The sequence below is a fragment of the Papio anubis genome, chromosome 17 (genome assembly GCF_008728515.1).
Source record: "Papio anubis isolate 15944 chromosome 17, Panubis1.0, whole genome shotgun sequence".
Taxonomy (NCBI): Eukaryota; Metazoa; Chordata; class Mammalia; order Primates; family Cercopithecidae; genus Papio; species Papio anubis.
In genome coordinates, this window is record NC_044992.1 from 53,325,740 (window position 1) to 53,338,261 (window position 12,522).

The 12,522-nt window shown below is 51.1% G+C and overlaps 1 protein-coding gene across 19 annotated transcripts in view; it reads left to right on the plus strand.

The window, feature by feature from the left end:
• The window catches only part of MAPT (microtubule associated protein tau), a 130,448-nt gene that overhangs the window by 81,204 nt on the left and 36,722 nt on the right, over nucleotides 1–12,522 (plus strand). For 6 of the 19 annotated variants that reach the window (XM_009190918.3, XM_009190917.3, XM_009190919.3 and 3 more), the window contains 2 exons: nucleotides 41–106; nucleotides 8,890–8,945. In XM_009190918.3, coding sequence (XP_009189182.1) covers nucleotides 41–106; nucleotides 8,890–8,945 — 122 coding nt within the window. Of the gene's footprint in view, nucleotides 1–40; nucleotides 107–4,711; nucleotides 5,777–8,889; nucleotides 8,946–11,414; nucleotides 11,613–12,522 lie in introns of all 19 variants that reach the window. The other 13 variants (XM_009190907.3, XM_009190909.4, XM_009190908.4 and 10 more) reach the window with 5 other exon arrangements.

Consider the following 12,522-nt stretch of genomic DNA (forward strand, 5'->3'; position numbering starts at 1 on the left):
TTTGCTTTTACCCCCCTTCATTTGCTGACACATACACCAGCTGAGGAAGCAGGCATTGGAGACACCCCCAGCCTGGAAGACGAAGCTGCTGGTCACGTGACCCAAGGTCAGTGAACTGGAATTGCCTGCCGTGACTTTGGGGTTGGGAGGAGGGACATGGGGTGGGCTCTGCCCTGAAAAGATCATTTAAATGGACCCGAGCCCTAATTCACAAATCCAGGAGATTTTAGGGAGTTGGTTCTTATCAAAGGTTGGCTACTCAGATATAGAAAGAGCCCTGGTGGTTTTTTTCTAATACCATTTCTGGGCAATTCCTAAGGCATTTAGAGTTCTGAAAGACCTAGTCCGACCTGGGAGCTGAGAATGAATGTCGAACAGGAACTCTAGGCTGGGTATGGTGACTCACACCACTAATCCCAACACAGGCGGGCCGATCACCTGAGGTCAGGCGTTTGAGACCAGCCTGGCCAACATGGTGAATTCCTGTCTCACTACAAATAAAAAAATTAGCCAGGCGTCCATGCTGGCTAACATGGTGAAACCCCATCTCTACTAAAAATACAAAAAATTAGCCAGGTGTGGTGGCGGGTGCCTGTCGTCCCAGCTACTCGGGAAGCTGAGGCAGAAGAATGGCCTGAACCCGGGAGGCGGAGCTTACAGTGAGCCGAGGTTGCGCCACTGCACTCCAGCCTGGGCGACAGAGCGAGACTCCATCTCAAAAAAAATAAAAAATAAAAAATTAGCTGGGTGTGGTGGTGGGTGCCTGTAATCCCAGCTACTCAGGAGGCTGAGGCAGGACAATCGCTCGAACCCAAGAGGCGGACATTGCCGGGAGCCGAGATCATGCCATTGCACTCCAGCCTGGGCAACAAGAGCGAAACTCTGTCTCAGAAAGAAAAAAGAAACTCAAATACAGCGATTCTCACTGCAGGCTGCCCTCTGGCCGATCCAGGAGCAAGGCCTTAACCATGTCACCCCCAAGCGATTGCTTTTAAACTTTCTTCTCTGCAGCCTTCAACCCTTATGATTTTCTTCTCAGGTATCAGACTGCTGTGTTCAAGAAAGACAGCTTTGTGTAATCATTTATCATAAATATCTTAAGAACTTTAAAAATCCTAGAGATTCCTAACTTTAGGAAATGGGAGACCTGTGATACTGATATAATGTGGGCTGGGCTTGTTTTCTGTCATTTGCTAGATAAATGAACTTGAAAGACTACTGTAAAATATGGAAGCTTCTAGATTGCAAAAGGGCTGGGAAGATGCTGTTATTTTCTCCCGAGTGATGGGCTCTGTCCAGTGTTCAGAGCTGCCTCTGAGGCCGTCTGATCCTAGGAGACTCTGCCTCGTTGAGGGAATTTTGAGGCCTAACTACACATTCCTGCCCCCAGAGAGGTCACAGCCTATAGCAGGCTGACGTTTCTCATCTCACATGGCACAGAAAGGCACATTTTCATTCTTAGGCTAGCAAAGAGCTTCAAAAACTAGAAGCTTGGCTCCTGTTTCTTTTAGGTCATGTTTTTCAACTTAGGTAAAACTAGAGGTTTTGATAACGTATGACCTCTAGAAATCATTGCTTTCCATAAATAGAAGTGGATCTGAGTTTTTTCTACTGATTTTTAGTGCAGGCTATGTCTACATGCCCACAGAACATATTCCATGCAAGAGAAAAAGCCCAGGCCACCATCTTTGCTGGGAACTTGACTTTTGCACTCACTGAATTTTAAGCTTTCTGACAGCAGCCTGGAATCATGGAGGGATAAAGGACCTATTAGTAAGATGGAAAAAGGTGTTTCAGGATGGAGCTGCAGTCTTTTGAGAGTAAGCCATGGGAAGGCCTGTATACGATGGGTGGACTTTTCTTCTGTAAGTGTCTAGAGACCAGGCCTCCTGAAGAGGGCATGGGGGCTTAACTTACCTGGACTACTGTGTTTACAATACTCATTTATCTCGAACTCCTCCTAACCCCTGAGAATTGTTACTTTTAATATTTGCTGAGTACTTCCTAGCATTCTCCCAACCAGGCTGGGTGCCGTGGCTCGTGTCTGTAATCCCAGCACTTTGGGAGGCCAAGGCAGGCAGATTTCTTAAGGCCAGAAGTGTGAGACTAGCCTGGCTGACATCGTAAAATCCCATCTCTACTAAAAATACAAAAGTTAGCCGGGCATGGTGGTACACACCTGTAATCCCAGCTACATGGGAGGAGTAGGAGGCAGGAGAGTTGCTACTGAGGCAGGAGAATTGCTTGAACCTGGGAGGTGGAGGTTGCTGTGAGCCGAGATCATACCACTGCACTCCAGCCTGGGCGACAGAGTGAGCGAGAGTCTGTCTCAAAAAAAAAAAAAAAAAACAACGTTCTCCTAACCTGGCTTCTTCCTCCAGGGGTGTAATTAATCATGGCAGTTTCCTCATTGATACACACACACCCCCACACCTACACACGCTGTACAATCCTGTATCCATTACTTTTCAAGGTACGTTTACTATTTATGTTTGGGATCCTTGTCTCTTTTTTAATAGTGTTTCTTAAAGTCTTGTATTATATCAGAGTACTGTAACATCACAGTCAAGAGCACTCTAGTAAGCTCTAGGAGGAAAGCGCCTTCCGGAAGGCAGTGGAGACCTGTCCTGTTGGGGCGGCATAGGGGCAGCCCCTGTCTCTGGTCAGTTCTGGCGCTCAGGCTCAGGGTTGCCTGTAGGCTGCTCTTCCCAGAGACTGACCAAGGGCTCTCATAAGGCACCTGCACACCCTGTAAGAAGCAGAAGTCAGTGTTTCCTGACACCAGTTGATACATTCAGGATCCACTGATTAAACCACCTGCTGTGTGGCGTGCATTGTGGTCGATGCCAGAAATAGGAATTGGAGGGGCCCATGAGCGTAGCCAGTATCAGACTGAAGGTGCTGCTGGAAGTGCTGCTGTGCTGTGACCAGGCCTCTTGGGGATGAGCCCGTGGCAACCACCCTGCCTCCGATGGGGTCGGGCCCACATGTTACCTGTGTGTGTCCATGACCACACCTTCCTCCCCCACCTCATCCAAATTTCTTTCTTTTCCAAGCCCCCGAATCCTTCAGGGCTGCAGGTTTTGTTTAAAGCAGAGCTGGTGAGTTGCATGGGTTGTTGTGTTGCGACTAGATGGGGTGTTCAAAGAGTTGGGAGTTAAAAAACATAAAGGGTGCTTATTAGGAGAACCAAGGAGTATAATTCTCCTATTCTTAATATGCAGCCAGATTAATGAATGTCACATGAATGAACCAGAAAAACATGAAGTGTGCCCTTGATCAGCTGGGTTGGTGTGCAGCAAGCTGTGTGACCAAGGGACAGCAGTGCTCCTGAGGGCCGTCACTGTCTGCTGTGCAGAGCCCTTCCTCCCACGGGAGCCTACCTCACCTGTGCAAGGGGCTTGTCTGTGGTCAGTGACCTGGATAGATCTGAATGGGGCTTATTTTTTGAGGAGTCTTATAGCAGGTCTATCAGTAAAGACTCTATTCTTGATGATCACACATTTTGGATTTTCCAAATCTATCAGAGGATGGGCTTGAGGCAGAGTTTGTAGACACTAGTTTCACTGGTTTCATTTACCAAAAAGGGGAGCAGAAGTCAAGTATGCTGGCTCATGCCTGTAATCCCAGAGGCAGGAGAACTGCTTGAGCCCAGGAATTCGAGACCAGCCTAAGCAACATAAGGAGACCTGTCTCTACAAAAATAAAAAATAACATCTTAGTCAGACGTGGTGGCGTGCCTCTGTGGTCCCAGCTACTCGGGAGAGTGAGATGGGAGGATCGTTTGAGCCCTGGAGTTAAAGTTGCAATGAGCTGTGATTGCACCACTGCACTCTAGCCTAGGTGACAGAGCGAGACCCTGTCTCAGAAAAAAAAAAAGAAAAGAAAAGAAAAGAAAAAAGAAAGAAAAAAACTCACGCCTGTAATCCCAGCACTTTGGGAGGCCGGGGTGGGCGGATCACAAGGTCAGGAGATTGAGACCATCCTGGCCAACATGGTGAAACTCCATCTCTACTAAAAACACAAAAATTAGCTGGGTGTGGTGGCGGGTGCCTGTAATCCCAGCTACTCAGGAGGCTGAGGCAGGAGAATCACTTGAACCAGGGAGCCGGAGGTTGCAGTGAGCCGAGATCGCGCCACTGCACTCCAGCCTCGGCAACAGAGTGAAACTCTGTCTCAAAAAAAAGGGAGGCGGGGGAACAGTAAGAGGTAGGGAGAGGAAAGGGGATTCTCGCTACACCCAAGCCAGGTACCATCTAGAGGCTAGACTCTTTGGGAAGCTCAAATTCCCTAGAAAGCAGGAGAAGCTTCTGTAGCCCTCCCGCTTTCCCAGTAGATTAAGCCCATGAGCCCAAGGCGGCTCTAGATGTGTGACATGCTCTGTGCCCAACCAGAGCCCATCACAGGCAGAGGAATAACACCCACACCAGAAGGGCCCTCAGAGGTCCCCACGTCCAGGAACCCTCTTTACAGATGAGGAAACTGAGGCCCAGAGAGGGGAGGACCCAGGGAGCTGGTGGCAGCTAGACCAGGAGAGTTGTCATTCCAAGCAAGCAAAGGCAACGAGATGAGCCCAGAACTGTGCTCCCATCTCTTTGTTAGGGGGCCTAGGATGCCCTCTCAGTGTCATTTTGTCCAGGATGATGCTCCCTCTCTTAAGCAATTAATGCTCCCTTGTTAACCTTTTGCTATCGCTGCCTCTTCAAACCAGAGGAGTTGAGAGTTCCGGGCCAGCAGAGGAAGGCACCTGAAAGGCCCCTGGCCAATGAGATTAGTGCTCACGTCCAGCCTGGACCCTGCGGAGAGGCCTCTGGGGTCTCTGGGCTGTGCCTGGGGGAGAAAGAGCCAGAAGCTCCCATCCCACTGACCGCGAGCCTTCCTCAGCACCGTCCCATTTGCCCAGCGCCTCCTCCAACAGGAGGCCCTCGAGAGCCCTCCCAGGAGTGGGGACCAAAAGGTGGGGACTGGGCCGAGAAGGGTCCGACCTTTCCGAAGTCCGCCACCCCTGCGTATCTCCACACAGAGCCTGAAAGTGGTAAGGTGGTCCAGGAAGTCTTCCTCGGAGAGCCAGGCCCCCCAGGTCTGAGCCACCAGCTCGTGTCCAGCATGCCTGGGGCTCCCCTCCTGCCTGAGGGCCCCAGAGAGGCCACACGCCAGCCTTCAGGGACAGGACCTGAGGACACAGAGAGTGGCCACCACACCCCTGAGCTGCTCAAGCACCAGCTTCTGGGAGACCTGCACCAGGAGGGGCCGCCACTGAAGGGAGCCGGGGGCAAAGAGAGGCTGGGGAGCAAGGAGGAGGTGGATGAAGACCGCGACGTCGATGAGTCCTCCCCGCAAGACTCCCCTCCATCCAGGGTCTCCCCAGTCCAAGATGGGCAGCCTCCCCAGACAGCCGCCAGAGAAGCCACCAGCGTCCCAGGCTTCCCAGCGGAGGGTGCCATTGCCCTCCCTGTGGATTTCCTCTCCAAAGTTTCCACGGAGATCCCAGCCTCTGAGCCTGAGGGGCCCAGTGCAGGGTGGGCTGAAGGGCAGGACGTGCCCCCTGAGTTCACGTTCCATGTGGAAATCACACCCAACGTGCAGAAGGAGCAGGCGCACCCGGAGGAGGATTCGGGAAGGGCTGCATTTCCAGGGGCTCCTGGAGAGGAGCCAGAGGCCCGGGGCCCCTCTTTGGGAGAGGACACAAAAGAGGCTGACCTTCCAGAGCCCACTGAAAAGCAGCCTGCTGCTGCTCCGCGGGGAAAACCCGTCAGCCGGGTCCCTCAACTCAAAGGTCTGTGTCTTGAGCTTCCTCGCTCCTTCCCTGGGGACCTCCTGGGCCTCCCAGGCTGCGGTTACTGCCACTGAGCTTCAGGCCCTCCCAACTCCTGCTGCTTCCGACATTCCTAGGACGCCACTAAACCGACTCCTGGGTGCAGCTGCTCCACTCCCTCGGTCTCCTCCCGTGCTCAGGCTGTGGCCACACGCGCCCCTCACGCTTGCCTGCCACTCTGCATGTCACCAGCACCCCCGCCGCGTGCTCCCCACCTTGTTTGACTCTCTGGCCACTTGATGTTCCACAATGGCCCATCAGCCCACAGGAGGTTGGTGGGTGCCCTCCACCGGCAGGGTGGCAGCTTCCCTCATGGTGTCTAGAACTCGCCAACCCTCCCATGTAGGCACAAGCAGCCCCACTTTGCAGATGAGGAAACGGAGGCCCAGAGAAGTGCAGTAACTTGCCGAAGGTCACTGAGTAGTAAGTGACAGAGCCAGGTTTGGGATCCAGGTAGGTTGGCTCTGAAAGACATACCTGTCCTGCATCCCACAGCGCCTCCCAGGAGGTGCTGGAGTGTGGACTCCTAACACGGAGATGGGCAGGGTACACACAGCAGGCGACACACACAGCATTCAGAGGTGGCCCAGAGCCCACACTGTGCCTTTGGCCCAGCACCCTGCCCCCACCCGCTCTGCCTTGTGGCAGGAAGATGAGGAGCAGACACAAGATCTCCCTGGTCCACATGCCGCCACCTCCCTCAGCAGAGGACGAGGAGATCCGCATGCTGGCATTGCAGGGGGCTGAGCAGGGCCCATCTTGAGCCCTCAGGAGCATGACCACAGCAGCCCCGCAGGGTGGGATTGGTGTGGGGAGAGTCCCAAGTATCAGGGAGAGGAGAGTTGGTGTCCCACGGGAGACCTCATAGCCACAAGGCAAGCTTGTCCATAAATTTGGGGCCCTTGGAATTTCACAGTTATTTGCCAAGCCCAGAAATGGATGTTACTGAAGCTCACAGTTGCAAGCATCTGTTACATTTTTATTAGATTTTACTTTTAGAGAAAACTTTGAAATGCTATAGATAAAGAAGCCTGTGTTGAAAAGTTAAGACAGAGGCCAGGCACGGTGGCTCATGCCTGTAATCTCAGCACTTTGGGAGGCCGAGGCAGGTGGATCACTTGAGGTTAGAAGTTCGAGACCAGTCTGGCCAACATGGTGAGACCCTGTCTCTACTAAAAATACAAAAAAATTAGCTGGGCATGGTGATGGGCACCTGTAGTCCCAACTACGGGGGAGGCTAAAGCAGAAGTGCTTGAACCCAGGAGGCAGCAGTTACAGTGAGCCAAGATCACACCACTGTACCCCAAGCCTGGGCGACAGAGCAAGACTGTATCTCAAAAAATGAAATGAAGTAAAATAAAATAAAGTTAAGAGAGAAAAAGTATATCCTATAACAGTAGGGGACAAATAACTGACCTGACAGGTTACTACAATATTTCCTGAAATGATGTTTTCTTGACTACTGGCCTACTGGAGGTGTGTCTGGGTTAAAAAAGAGTTCCATGGCCCAGTGACTGCGGGAGAAAGAAAAACAGACTAAACTAAGTTAAACAGGCTTTTCTGCTGCTGGACTTGTCAGAACCTTTAACGTACTAACAGTCATTGTGACCCTCTGAGAAGGTCACAAGTGGGTTTCCCAAACTTACTCGATTCTACCTGCTAACATTTCCTGGAGGAGGACTTGTTCAGTGCTTCTGCAGTTTGGGAAATGTTGATTTAGCAGGTGATTTTGTTGTGCCATGGATGGTGCTGGCTGATGTGGGCAAAGGAAAGAACACGTGAGTCAGATTCGCCTGGGGCTCTTATTAAAGTGCAGGTTACCGGGGCCACTTTCGGCTTACAAACCCAGTTGTGGGGTAAGCCTGGGAGTCTTTTAGCAGGTGATTCTGCCATATAGTATAGTTGGAAAACCTCTGGGCATACTCATTGCTGGTCCCTCTAGAAATCCAGGTTACAATAGCCAACGAGAAGCTCCAAGAGACCCGATTGTCTGTGGGGTAGAGGGAATATGATATTAAAACCAAAGAAGAAAATCTATCATCAGTTTTCAGCAGTGACTGTCAAGAGAAGGAGAAGGGTGAGTTAGCACTGATGCTGGCAGACAGGTCAGTGGGTTGGTTTCACCAGGGAGTGTGATGAAGGCTGATGTTGTCTGTGGGAATGTATGATGGTAACTGGTTTGTAGCTAACTGGGGGAAGCGGTGAGAATTTGTGCCCTTCGAAGACCAGCAAGTGGCAAGAAACCCACCAGGCCTGGCTTAGCGCTGGGCTGGGCTTGGCTCGTCTGAGAGCAGCTGGGGCTGGTGGCCAAAGCCCCTATTAGTGAGGGGTAAGCTTTGGGGGTACAACCAGCAACTAGGGGACAAAGACAAGCCTGCCAGGCTCTCCTATTCTGGAGGCAGGTGACCAGGAATGGAGATGGGGTGGTCAGCATAAGATGGCCAGGAAGGTGGGAATCAGGGCTGCTGGCAATCTAGCCACATGGGCAAGGGAGCTGGGTGACTCCAGGCAGTTTCCAAGGCCCAGAGGGTGAGCAGGCACCTCGCAGGGAACCAGGGCCAAGCCGGGCTGCAGTGTGGAGACAACTCACCCACCCCTGTCCTTGGATCTTGCAGGAGGCTGGGTCCTCACTGAGCTACCAATAACCATGGCCCTGAGGCTTTTAAAACACCTGTCCATGGAGTGGGGCTGGTCCCAGTGGGGTGAGGCTGACCCTGGCAGAAACAGGGCAGGAGCCTGTGGGTTAGGGAGACTGCACCTTCCTTAGATAGCCTCCGTGTCATCATGTCCCTGTGACAGTTTCTGCTGCGTCCCTTCTGCATGGTCCCACCCTCAGCCAGCCTGCTGCCCCCTCTTGCCAGGTTGCTCTAATCAGTGACCCCAGTGTGCTATGCTGATACTAACAATGTGAGACCTAGCACATTCAAGGGAGAAGAGAACCAACTGGTTTCCACCAGACCCAACTAAACAAAACACGGACCTAACCCAGAGAAATGCAACTTCACCACAGCTGGCTGTTTCTGTGAACAGTGAAAATGGAGTGTGACAAGCATTCTTATTTTATATTTTATCAGCTCGCATGGTCAGTAAAAGCAAAGACGGGACTGGAAGCGATGACAAAAAAGCCAAGGTAAGCTGACAATGCCACGGAACTCTGCAGCTGGTCCAGTTTACAGAGAAGCTGTGCTTTATGTCTGATTCATTCTCATATATAATGTGGGGAGCATTTGTCACTAAAGCACAGCTGTCATTTAAAGTGCTTTGTATTTTGGGGCAGGCTTTTTAAAAGTCCAGCATTTATTAGTTTTGATACTTACCCCAGGGAAGAGAAGTTGGCAGGTTCATGAAGTCATGCTGCTAATTCCAGCTTTCTTAGTGTAGTTTCAGTGAGACCCTGACAGTAAATGAAGGTGTGTTTGAAAACCAACCCCAAGACAGTAAATGAAGTTGTGTTTGAAAACCAACCCCAGGACAGTAAATGAAGCCATCTGCTCACTGCATAAACTGCACCCTGATCTTTGCCCATCCTTCTCAGTATTTCACTTCACTCATCGTTTACTCCCTCAATGACTTGGTGTCTGGGAAAATGCTCCCGTAATTGCACAGTGGCGTTTTTCCTGGAAAATCCCACCATGGCTCTAGATAAGACCTATTTTTCTTAAAGGTATCTAAAATTTCCAGCATAAATTCTGTCTGAAACAGCTGAATTTTAATCAGTCCTGGAGCCCAGAGGGCATCTCCAGTTGCCACATAGCTCTGAGCGTTCGGTGGTGTGTTGGTGTGTTGGGGGCTGCTCCCGGAAGTGCCTGCAGAGTCAGGGCTCCCCAGCCTCACCTAGTGAGGCAGCGGAAGGGCCTGCGGGAATTTGGAGAGCTGCCCTTTGGGTCCCTGAAGTGATAGTGACAGCTGCTTGTCAATCATGGTGCACATTTAGTGCCGGGGGCAGGGGTCAGGGAATACCAGCCTCATGCATGCATGCATTCGTTCATTCATTCATGCAGCACACATGGGTATGACATCCCTGCCCTGGAGTTGGCTAGATTCTAGGGAGGGGAAAGATCTATTACTGTGGACCTCGGCCAGGTGGGGAGTGCTGCTGGTGGAGAGGGGCCATGTGCAGCGAGGAAGGAGGGGTCATCAATACCCCCACCCCAGCTTTGCTTTCTTGTCATCAGCCCCAGGGCCCCAGCCTGTGTCCCTCCTCTCCCATTACTGCTTCATCTCCTGGGTTCTCCTTACCAAGCCTGGCCACACAGAGGGTCTCGGCCGCTTCCATGGGGAATTGGAAAGCAATAAGATAACATCCCCAAGAAGCCCAATGAAGTCTGGGTCAGGACCCTTCTCTGAGCTGACTCGCTCTCGGAAACACTTCGAGGCTTAGCCTCCCCACTTTGTTTTCTGAGAGCGCTACTTCTTCCCCTCCAAACATCCCCTTCTCCTCTGGGGCCATGCCCACCCATCAAAATCCCCCATGGGTAGGATGAACTGTGGGTGTCAGTCACCATCTATCCCACATCCCGATTCCAGGTCCCCCCACCCCCCGCCGCCTCCACAGGGACAGGTATGCAGACACGTGTCTCTGGCTGCTTCCTCATGTGGAATGGGTTCAAAAGTTAGCAGTGTTGTTTACACTGGGAAACTGAAAAAAAGAAAAAGAGAAAACATTGGAGGCTTGGCACAGTGGCTCATGCCTGTAATCCCAGCACTTTGGGAAGCTAAGGTGGGAGGACCTCCCAAGCCCAAGAGTTCTAGACCAGCCTGGGCAACATAGCAAGACCCCATCTCTAAAACGAAAATTTAATTGGCCAGGCAGAGGTGGGAGGATCACTTGAGCCCAAAAGGTAGAGGCTGCAGTGAGCCGTGATGGCACCACTGCACTCCAGCCAGGGCAACAGAGGGAGACCCTGTCTCTAAAACCAACAATGACAAAAAAAGAGTTAACATTGGCCAGATTAGGATTCACCAAATAGTGTTAATATTAGTTTGATTTGAGACTTTAATCAGAAAGCACATGTGTGGTGGGGGTGGGCATAACCTAAGATAGAATCTTTCCAATGTGGGGTGGGCACACTCCTGATTGAGTCTATCAGTGTGGTCTATCATGGGTTAATGGGCAGGCAAAAAAGCCCCTTGCCTGGAATTGAGTAGAAAGTAAGGCCCTTCAGACCCGTGACACACTTGGCGACATTTTCTTGAGTAACATCCTAAGATTCATGTACCTTGATGATCTCCGTCAACTTACTCATGTGAAGCACCCTTACACCAGTGGTCTCCAAATTCAGGGGCACAGTCACATCTAACAGGCTGGAGAAAGAACATACTAGAACTTCCATTCCTTTGTCATGTCCTCTTCTAAAAGCTTTGTCAGATGTGAGTTGAGTAAGTTGGTCATATAAGAAGTATGACTGGGGAGGATGGTCACTTTCCTGTTCTTACTGATCAGATGGGATGTTAAGGGTACCTGATTCAAACAGCCTGGAGATCACTGCTTTCAACCATTACCTGCCTTATTTATTTTTAGTTACTGTCCTTTTTTCAGTTTGTTTTCCTCCTCCGTGTGCTGACTTTTATTTTGATTTTATTTATGTTTATGTTTAAGACATCCACACGTTCCTCTGCTAAAACCTTGAAAAATAGGCCTTGCCTTAGCCCCAAACACCCCACTCCTGGTAGCTCAGACCCTCTGATCCAACCCTCCAGCCCTGCCGTGTGCCCAGAGCCACCTTCCTCTCCTAAATACGTCTCTTCTGTCACTCCCCGAACTGGCAGTTCTGGAGCAAAGGAGATGAAACTCAAGGTAAGGAAACCACCTTTGAAAAGAACCAGGCTGCTCTGCTGTGGTTTGCAAATATGGGGTGTTTTTTGTTTTTTGTTTTTTTAGCCTCAAAGACCTTTCTTCAAATGAGCTCTGACACAGAAGCACCGTGTAAATAGTTAGAATTCTGGGCAAAGAGGAAAAGAGAGCTGGGGGCCGTACCTTTCAGCACCCCACAGGCTCTCATAGCAGCAGCCCCTCAGACACCTGGTGGGACCTTGGTTTTGAAATTGCTATTCTAAGGCTGGGTGCGGTGGCTCACACTGTAATCCCAGCTCTTTGGGAGGCCGAGGAGGGTGGATCACCTGAGGTCAGGAGTTCGAGACCAGCCTGGCCAACATAGTGAAACCCTGTCTCTACTATAAATACAAAAATTAGCCGAGCATGGTGGTGTGCACCTGTAATTGCAGCTACTCGGGAGGCTGAGGCACAAGAATTGCTCGAACTCCAGTAGCAGAGGTTGCAGTGAACCAAGATTGTGCCACTGGGCTCCAGCTTGGGTGACAGAGCAAGACTCTGTCGCAAAATTTTTTTTAAAAACAAACCCAAAATGGCTACTCTCATTGGGTTCCTTTGCCCATTCCTGATTTTGGTAACAGAAATGCTTCCAGATTGCCCTGATCTGGGTAGGACAGCATCAGGCCACAGCAACACTGCCCTGTGAGCCCACTCCCCCCTGGACTAGCTTGTGGTCCTTAGTTAATGTCAGTTTCTTCTTTGAGTTTGTGTTATGTCTAAGGGTCATCTGCTGGGTAGCCGAACCCAGGGACTGCCCTAGTCCCTAGACTATGCCATGCCCGACTCTGCCAGCTTTGTCAGTGATGCTGGTGCTCCCCTCCTCGGGTGCTCACCTGCTCTGAGCACACCCAAGGAGTTCCTGACGCCTTAGGGT